This window comes from Nicotiana sylvestris, chromosome 9 (assembly GCF_000393655.2).
Source record: "Nicotiana sylvestris chromosome 9, ASM39365v2, whole genome shotgun sequence".
In the NCBI taxonomy this organism is placed as follows: domain Eukaryota; kingdom Viridiplantae; phylum Streptophyta; class Magnoliopsida; order Solanales; family Solanaceae; genus Nicotiana; species Nicotiana sylvestris.
The window spans coordinates 11271090-11281738 of NC_091065.1; the positions used below are offsets into that span (position 1 = coordinate 11271090).

General features: G+C 37.7%; 1 protein-coding gene across 1 annotated transcript; it reads left to right on the forward strand.

The window, feature by feature from the left end:
- The first annotated feature begins 7113 nt into the window (after positions 1-7113).
- On the forward strand, positions 7114-8714 carry LOC138877233 (uncharacterized). The gene is made up of 3 exons (XM_070156825.1): positions 7114-7256; positions 7344-7936; positions 8035-8714. Exons 1-3 carry the CDS (start codon positions 7114-7116, stop codon positions 8712-8714), a joined length of 1416 nt encoding a protein of 471 aa, XP_070012926.1.
- Positions 8715-10649: the final 1935 nt, after the last annotated feature.

The window sequence follows — 10649 nt, forward strand, 5'->3', positions numbered from 1 at the left end:
ATATAGAGTGAGTGAGTGTGAGAGTAACAGTAGGTCCATTTTAGGGGAATTAGGGGAGAGCTTTATATATTCTTCAATTGATAGAAATTATAAAAGGAAAACATCAACAAAATCATGGATATAGGGAAAGAATTGCATGCAAAACCTATTCCAAATAGGAGAGGTCAAAATTGGACAAATCCTAATTTGACAAGGAGTCAAAAATTATCCAGAGATCTTGATAAATCAAATCCATATGACCTAGTTATTGAGTGTATCAAGTCAATAACATAGTGATTATCCAAAATCAGATCCAAAAGAACCTCTCAAAACTGGCTTCCTTAATAACATAGAGCCAAATAACAATGCCAAGGAAACGGGAAAGAATCATTGTGAGTATTGAAAAAAGGTAAATATAGAAGATCTCCATATAATTTTGGGTGTATATTTAGGATTTGGGTGGGGCGGATGCTAGGGTTTTCAGAGAAGAGGAGAGAATAAGAGGATTTAGGGGAGGTTGGGTGGAGCAAAATGGGGATTAGGGTTTGGAATTGGGTAATTAAATGTGGTGGGGTAATCGTGGGCAGTTGATCTTAACAGATCAATGGCCAGGAATTTAAGGAAGGCGGGACAGGTCCTTTAAAATGGGTACCAACCGGGTTAACTAAATGGTTCATTTGGTTTTGGCTGTGGAGAATTGGGCTATGGTTTTGAGATTTGGGCTGATGGATTGGGTCCGAAATCTGGCCTATTTAGAGTAATATTTTAAATAAAGAAATTAAGGGAAAACTAAATTAATGAAATAGGTAAATAAACATAAAAAACTATTTATGCAGCTTAATATTTTAAAATTAATATCTGAAGATTATAAAAATATAAAGATATATTTTTACCCTAAATAAAATAATAAATGCAATTAATTATAAAGTATAAGCTATTATTGTAAAAAAACATATAAATAGCATAAAAACGCAAATATAATTGTATGAAATAAAGTAAAATATTATAAAACATGTATGTGGAATAATTTAAAGGGGTAATTAATAAATATTTGAATAATTTAAATGCAAAGAAAATCAATTTTTAATCTTTAAAAACTATAGAAAAAAAACTTATATGACCCATATAAGTTGGGTAATAGTGAAAAATGATATTTTTTAAATATATGGAATAGTTTATAAAATATGAGAGTAAAATTGGGTATCAACAACTGCCTCTCTTTACCCAGTAATGATGACAGAGTTGTCGGGTAAAGAAAAATAATGACCAATTTTGTCCGAATGAACGAGGATGAGGTTCTCAAAAATGGTTGTCGAACCCTGGTTCTTATCAATGGTATGACGGGAATTAGGCCGTGTGTAGTTCTGGATCCAACGGCGAATGAAACCGATGGAGTTGTTACAAGAATTGTCGCACGTTTCGAAGAAGGATCTTCTCTAGGTAGGGTAGTGTCGTAATTAGTTAATAATTCTTGGTGGAGCTATGAATGCAAAATTGAACGTTATGGATGTGCAACACAAATATTTGAGCAGTTACGGGATAAAACGATCAATTACTGGTTATAGGTTATATTCAAAGTAATCAAAGGATGTGAATATTGGGTACGGAAATCGGAGCGAGAACTGCTCCTATTTATAGAACGGTCACCTCCTGAGTTACCTGCAAAGCTTAAAACATGATGCACATGAATATATATAGTTCTTGCAAAAGTTTAAACATGATGAAAAATTCCCTTCGGACCATGAGAGTTGTCTTTCGGATGATGATGATGATGTTTTTAGACCATGACGTCCTAGGCCATGAAGCGTATGATAAGAGATTCACAGGCCATAAAATGGTATCCTCGGGCAATGAGGCTGGTGCCTCTGGACTATGATGCCTTTGAATAATGATATGCAGTTTTGAGAGATCCTCGGGCCATGGTATGATGTCTTCAGGCTATGAGGATGACGCCTTTGTACTATGACACATTCGAACAATTTGGCAATGCTTCAACCCATGAAAATGCAAAAATACGGTGATACTTGATAGAGGGAATGAGTGAGTTTTAGTTATATGCCAAAATGAGACAAGGCAGTGCTTAGCCTTGTACGGGATGCGGGCAGTGCTTAGCCCTATGCAGGTGAAGGCAGTGCTTTGCCTTATCAAGTGATGGAGACAATGCTTAGCCTCATGCAATGTAATGTGGGCAGTGCTTAGCCCTATGTAGAGAAAGACAACGCTTAGCCTTATGCAACATAATGGAGCCAGTGCTTAGCCTCATACAATAATGAAGACAATGCTTAATCTCATGCAATGTAATGAGGGCAGTGCTTAGCCCTATGAAGAGAAAGACAATGTTTAACCTTATACAATAATGGAGGCAGTGCTTAGCTTCATGCAATAATGAAGACAATGCTTAGTCCATGCAATGCAATGAGGATGGTGCTTAGCCCTATGCACAGAAAGGTAGTGTTTAGCCTTATAGAATAATAGAGACAGTGATTAGCCTCATGCAATAATGGAGACAATGCTTAGTCTCATGCAATGTAATGAGGGCAGTGCTTAGCCCTATGAAGAGAAAGGTAGCGTTTAGCCTTATAAAATAACGTAGGAAGTTCTTAACCTCATGCGATGTGATGGAGAAAGCTCTTAGTCTCATTCAATGAAATGCGGGAAGTGCTTAGCCCTATGCGAAGAAAGGCGATGATTGAATAGAAAGAAGAAAAATGATTCTTAGCTTGACACGTTCGGGCTTGGCAATTCCCGTCGGTGTGAAGATAATGATCTTATTGTATATATTTGTGGACATGCTCATAAATGCTATGTCATTTATGCCTGCATCCGTAAAAAAAATTCTGAGTTTGAGGAAGGTCAGTCCGTGCTCTCGATTCCTCATTTTGCCTATGCTTCTATCATGATGCCCTATTCGAATCACCCTAGGTAACATCTGGCTATTGCAGAAATGAGGTTTTGAAAATATGCATTTATGATAAATCATATATAAATAATTCAATTTCTTTAAAATATAATGCATGAAAGTAAATAATTTGGTCAAATCATGGGTCGTGACACGCTTTAAGATATTGCGACCTTCTTAACTTAGAAATTTGATGACCCCCTCAAAATTCTGCCCTAGTTTGATGTTACGTCCAGCGAATTGGCGATCCTTGATGCAGTAAGATTGATGAAACTCGAAATCTTGCCTCTGTTTCTGATTGTATAGGGGAATGAAGATTTTATTACAATGTGACCGATCCCATAGGGCTGCCTACGTATTCCCTCTTAAACCGAATCAGGTCAAGCGTATTTCATGTAACATCAAAAGAAAGTGCAAATAAAATGCCAAATGTAATATCACTTGATGGTGTTTGAATTGATAGGTTTCAGCTATATCTCCCCATCCATTTCTGAAAGTATGAATGCTCCTCCTGTCAGTAGTCGGTGAATCATGTAAGGACCTTCCAATTAGGTGAGAATATTTCTTTTGCTTCGTCATGATGTGGGAAGATGTACTTCAACACCAATTGCCCCGATATGAATTTCGTTGGTCTATCGTTCTTATTGAAAGCCCTTGCCATTCTATTCTGGTAGAGTTGACCGTGACACACCGCGTTCTTCCTTTTACCATCAATGAGAGCTAGTTGTTCATACCAACTCTGCATCTATTTCGCATCGCTGAACTCAGCCTCCTGAATCATTCTTAGGGAAGGAATTTCCACCTCGGCAGGTATGACATCTTTAGTACCATAGACCAATAAATATTTGATGTGCAAACCGTGGTTCGGTATTCAAGCAGAGCAAATGTAGCTTCTCGTTCCATTACTTGTAATTGTCCACCATCTATGTCAATATCTTTTTGATGTTCCTGCTGGTAGCTTCTATGGCTCCATGAATTTGTGGCCTATATGTTGTAGAGTTCCAGTGATTGATTTTGAATGTTTGACACATGGATTTCATCAAATCATTGTTGAGATTGGTTGTATTATCGGTAATGATTGATTTAGGTTCTTCAAATCGGCGAACAATATGATCCCGGACGATGTCTACTACGATCTTCTTAGTCACATCTTTATAGGAAGCGGCTTCAACCAATTTTTTAAAGTAATCTATGGCCACCAAAATGAATCTATGTCATTTGGAAGAAGCAGGGTCAATCGATCTGATGACATCCATGCCCTATGTGGAGAAAGGCCATGGTGAACCTTTTGCATTGAGTTCATTGCGTGGTACCCGTATCATATCAGCATGCACCTGATATTGGTGACACTTCTATACATATTTGATGCAGTCAGTCTCTATAGTCATCTAGAAATACCTTGCCCTTAATATCTTCTTGGCTAGAACAAACCTATTCATGCGAGGTCCACATGTTCTGGCATGTATCTCTTCGAGCAACCTAGACACCTCCTTGGCATCGACACATCTTAGCATACCCAAGTCGAGACTCCTTCTATACAAATTTCATCTGCTTTGAATGAAGTGGTTAGCTAATCTCCGAAGTATGTGCTTCTTGGTACGGGTAGCATTTTCTGGGTTTTCCTTTTTCCAAATACTCTTTGATATCGTGAAACCAAGGATACCTATCAAACTCTTCATCAACATTAGCATAGTAAGCTAGATGTTTATGGATTTCTATTGGGATGGGATCAATATAGTACTTATTTGGATGTTGTATCCTAGAAGACAAGGTAGCCAGTGCATCCATGAACGCGTTCTGAATTATAGGAACATGATTGAACTCTATATTTGTGAACCTCTTGATCAAATCTAACATTGTAGGTATGGAAATATCTTGGTGTTCTTGGTGGCTCATTCTCCAAGTACCTGATGTATTAGCAAAGTTGAATCTCTGATTACCAGCAATTTCTGAATATTTATGTTGATGGTCAATCTGAGTCCCAAAATACAAGTCTCGTACTCCGCTATATTATTGGTCCATGAGAATCTGAGCTTGGCGGATAGCAGATAATATTGATCGGTTTCTGATAACAATACAGCTCTGATGCCCACTCATTTTAAGTTTGCGGCTCCACCGAAAAATAATCTTCAATCGTCATATGCTTTGGCAATATCCTCCCCTACAAAAGATACCTCATCGTCAGGAAAATACATCTTTAATGGTTCATATCTCCATCCATGGGTTCTCTGTCAAGTGATCGGCCAATGCTTTCATGTTGACCCCCTTTTAGGTCATATAGATGATGTCGAAATCACTTAGGCATAGACTTCTAAAAGATATATTTTAGCGATCCATCCTTGATATGATGTACATGATTTATGAACAAAAGTAATGTCTTAATTTCTAAGATATCCATGTCAGGGTAGAATAGGTACGTTCCAACAATGAGTATTGAGCTTCGTAAGGTGTGAACTTCTTACTCAGATAGTATATTGCTTGTTCTTTCCTCCTGGTTTCATCATGTTGTCCCAAAAACAAAGGCTCCATCCGACATGGATAAGTATAGTAGCAAAGGTCTCTCGGGTTCAGGTGCAACCAACACCGGTGGTTTGGACAGATACTCCTTGATTTTATTGAAAACCCTTTGACACTCTTCAGTCTAACTTGTCGCAGCATCTTTTGTCAGCATCTTGAAAATTGTCTCACATATAACCATTGACTGTGTTATAAAATGACTGATATAATTGAGATAGCCTAAGAAATTCATTACATCCTTCTTATTCTTTAGTGGCGGAAAATCTTAAATACCTCGATCTTTGGTGTATCCAACTCAATGCCGCAACGACTTACAATAAAACCTAGCAACTTTCCAACAGGGACTCCGAAAGCACATTTTGTAGGATTAAACTTCAGATTATACTTTTGTAGTCTGTCAAAAAACTTTCACAAGTTTGCTATGTGATCCAAACTCTTCTTAGTCTTGGTGATGACATTATTCACGTACACTTCTATTTCCTTATGTATAATATTGTGAAATAGAGTAGTCATGGCCTTATATAGGTTGCCCCAGCATTCTTCAAGTCGAATGACATAATCATGTAACAATATTGATAGGTTTTCAATATCTTTGCCTTATATTTTGATGATCTAACAAACTTACTGACAAGGACCATATAGGGAACCAGACACACTTGGGCTACACTGCAAGTTAACGGATTCCAGCTAAATGTGAACTACTATAGCTTCAGGAGAAGGAGAACCAAACAAGGACCTGATACTCTTATGATTCCCTCATAGCAGTATGAAGTCAATTGGACACAACTGGATGTGACGTGACTACCATCACTATTTCTGCTAGTACTGCACTGTTTCCAGTGGCCACTTACTCTTTGACTAACTAAAGTGCTTACATCATTCAAGTGATGTCATCAAGGTGTATCAACAAGGAGTTTATATCTAAACATCACTTGAACACTTCAACACTCACTCAAGCCTTTTGCAAAAACGGTGAACTTAATTCTCAAGAGCTTGAAGAACAAAGTTAAATGCTACTACAGACCAATTCCTAAAGTTAGTATCTTGTTGTCCTTAGTTGATTTGTAACTTTGTGATTGTTCTTATTGTATCTCCTAAATTGCTTAGCTAGAACCGTTGATTTGGAACCCTCTTTTAAAATCCATAAACTCTCTGAGTTTATGTTGTGACTAGGTTTAGTTATAAGTTAAAGTCTTTGTAATTAGAGAGCGACAAAGTGGCTTGTGATATGAGTATCACAAGTTATTTGTGTTGAATTCTTTATAAATGAGTTATTACAAAGTGGCTTGTAATAGGTGTTTACAAGTTAGTGAAGTTGAAAGCCTATAGGTGTAGGTCGTGGTTTTTGTCCCCTTGAGTTGGGATTTTCCACCTAAAACTCATGTGTGTTATTTACTTACTGTTTTATTAGCATTCTCAGTACAACCACATAGAGGACCAGGTACTCTACTGTTTAGTGGACTCATACAAACTAATAATAGGTTTTAGAGCGGGTTCCTCCTGTTAGGCTAACACCTAGGAAGGATCCTTATGGCTGTTCTATCAAATTTTGAAAAGGGTCAATCTATATACATACTACTAGGTTCAATTGACAATATTATGGGTGGTGGAAGAAAAGAATGCATGATTTTATCATGGCTGAAGTTTCTGAGCTATGGCATGTCATATGTGATGGTCCTTATTTCCCAACAAAGGTACATGAAAAACTTTCATTTTGAATGCCAAAAACCAGTAAAGAATATACCGACGCAGCCAGAAAAGCTGTGGAAAAGAATGTTCGTGCCAAGAAGATTTTGGTATATGGAATAGGACCTGATGAATACAATAGAATCTCCACTTGTGACACTGCTAAGGCGATATGGTAAGCTTTACAAGAAGCTCATGAGGGAACTACCCAAGTAAAACAATCTCAGATCGATATGCTCACTACCGAGTATGAATTCTTCAGGATGAAGGACGATGAATCTATTCAAGATATGCACACAAGATTCACTTCCATTATAAATGAGTTACACTCACTTGGGGAAACCAATCCTAGGAACAAGCCAGTGTGGAAAATCCTCAGTATTCTGCATAGCCCTTGGGAAAGTAAGGTTAATGCTATTACCGAAGCAAAAGACTTGCAGGAGCTGACCATAGAAGAACTGGTTGGAAATCTGAAGACTTACAAGATGAAGAGGAAGATAGACAGTGAAAGAAGAGAACCGAAACTGGTACTCAAATCTAATAGCAATGACTCAAGTGAGGAAGATAGTGACATGGCTTACTTAACCAAAAGAATTCAGAAGATAGTCAGAAGAAATGGAGAGATGTTAAGAAGGGGCAGCTTTAGCAAACCAAAAAACTATGATCTCTGTCATAAGTGTGGAAAGCCTGGGCACTTCATCAAAGACTATCCTCTCTTGAAGCAAGTATTCTCCAAGTACAACCCTGAGAAAGCAGATAAGAGGAACCCGATTTCTCTCAAGGAGTTCAAAAGAAAGAGATTTGTTGACAATGTGGTGAAACATGCTCTTGCAGCATGGGGAATTCCTCTAGTGAGTCTGAAGATGAAGGTGATGTTGGCGATAGTTCCATGATGGTAGTTGAAAGCGATGAAAATGAATATGACTAAACTTTTGCTTTGATGGCTTAATCAGATGATGATAAAAACAATGGCAACAAAGAGGTAAATTTCAGGGATGTTCAGAGAAATCTGAAATCCTACTCTCCTAAGAAACTTATGTCTTTAGCTAATGTTTTGATTGATGCCCATCATAACCTTTTGGAGGATAAGGATGACCTAATCTTAGAACTAAGGGAAGCTGATAAAACCAGGGATGATCTCGTAGTGTGTGTAGTGGATCTGAAGGAAACCATTTGTGAGTTGAAGAAAGAAAAAAATGTTTTGACCAAAAGGATTTCCAACTTAGAGCATGAAAGATATGACTTAGTAGTAGTAGTTATTGACCATAAGGAAACTATTAAGAACTTTAGTGAAGAAAATGAGGCCCTAGCAAAAAGAGTGACTAAAATTGAGGAAGAAAGAGATGATCTCTTGGTAGAAATTGCAGGCCCGAGGAAAACAATGGAGGGACCAAGAACTAAGTCTAAACCTAGAAATACTGGAAAAGGAAAAGAGATAGCTCGTGAGGAACACATTAGGCTTGAAAATGAGCTGAAAGGTATGAGAACTAGGATGTGTGTTGAAGCTGAGAAAAACAAACACATCCAAACTGAACTGGAAAGAGTAAAAAATGATCTTGAAAATTCCCTAAAGTGGACCTGGTCCTTAGAAGATATCATTGACATGTACACTAATAATGGTGGAAATAGGTAGGGAATAGGGTTCCAAGAAAACCCCTCACAACCCACTTAGCAAATGTGTGACTGTACCCAAAAACTAGTTGAGTACCCACTGTGGGAACAATGGATATTTCATAGAAAATTGTCAAACCAGGGTCTATTTCACTCAGAAAAACATAATGGTTGCTGAAAATGTAACTACTAAAAAAGGACCAGGTTCCACTCACAAAAAGCGCATATTAACTGCATGGACTAGGAGAGCGCATATTCATCCTCTTGCCTACTACAAGGGTCAAACTTTCTTGGGTTCCTAAAACTAACTCTTGATCTTCTTGTGCATGGAACAGTGAAAGGAAGCAGTCAATAATGGTTCATGGATAGTAGATGTTCAAAATACATGACTGGGAACACAATGGACTTTCTTTCACTAAAAGCCCTACAAGGAGGTAGTGTATCCTTTGGCAATGGGAAAAAAGGGTACATTCTTAGAGTTGGAAAAGTTGGGAAGTCACTCACTCATTCTATTGAAAATATGTACTATGTCAATGGTCTTAAGTACAGTGTCTTGAGTGTCTCTCAGATGTGTGATAAAGGAAACAAGGTGGAATTATTGTCCAAGATATGTACAATTACTGATGTAGTAACTGGTGAAGTGGTACTTGTGGCCAAGAGATATAAGAATATGTTGCTGATTTCGAGTTCTTATAAAGTAGTGATCTGAGTTGTCTGAAAGTTTCTGATGATGATGCTAAACTCTGGCACAGAAGATTGGAGCACGCAAGTTTCTCTCTTCTGAACAAACTAATTCAGAAGGACCTGGTCCATGGTCTGCCCTTGTCAAAGTTCAAAGTACAAAAAGTTTGTGATGCCTGTATTAGAGGAAAACATGTGAAGTCCTAGTTTAAGTCTAAAAGGGATGTGAGAACCTCAAAGTCACTCTAGCTTCTGCATATGGACCTATGTGGTCCTATGAGAGTGCAAAGTAGGAGAGGAAAAAGATACATTTTTGTGATAGTGAAAGACTACTCCAGAATCACATGGACTCTGTTTCTTAGAACTAAAGATGAAACCTTTGAGGTGTTTGCGGCCTTTGTAAAGAAAATTCAAGTGAAGATGGAGTCTAGAGTTACGTGCATTAGATCAGATCATAGAACAGAATTTGACAATGCCAAATTTTATGAGTTCTGCAATGAAAATGTCATCACTCACAACTTCTCAGCTCCTAGAACTTCGTAGAAAAATGGAGTAGTGGAAAGGAAGAACATAACTATTGAAGAGATGGCAAGAACAATGCTAATCGATAGTGGAATTGCAAAGAACTTCTGGGCTGAAGCGGTTAACACTGCCTGCTACTTGGTAAATAGGTGCATGATCAGATCACTCCTGAACAAAATCCCATATGAGTTGGTGAATGGAAGGAAACCGAAGTTGACTCACCTAAGAACATTTGGGTGCAAATGCTATATTCTCAATAATGGAAGGGATCAGCTTGCTAAATTTGATTCCAAGAGTGATGAAATAATATTTTTGGGCTACTCTTCTCAAAGCAAAGTGTACAAGATATACAATAAGCAGACTCAATATGTTAAGAAAAGTGTTTATATTATTTTTGATGAGTCTTATCCATCGTGTGAGAAGATTGCTGAAAAGGATCAAGATAGAGAACCCTTACTAGTCCATGGTGAAGTCATTCACATGTCAAATGGAAAGGCAGATATGATGAGCCAAGTAAAAGAGCTGAGTGTAGACAATACTGCCTCATCTTCAACCGAACCATGTACTTAAATTACAACCATTGAAGCTAAAGAAAGAGTGATTGACGTAGTTCAGGGTACTCAACTAGCACCTGAGAGAAGAACACAAGAAAACTAGTCAAATGTACCCACATTGTCTACAAATGAACCTCATATGTCTAACTAGAGACACAAAAGCTCTTATCCTCTTGACAACAAAATTACCCCTCTAGATT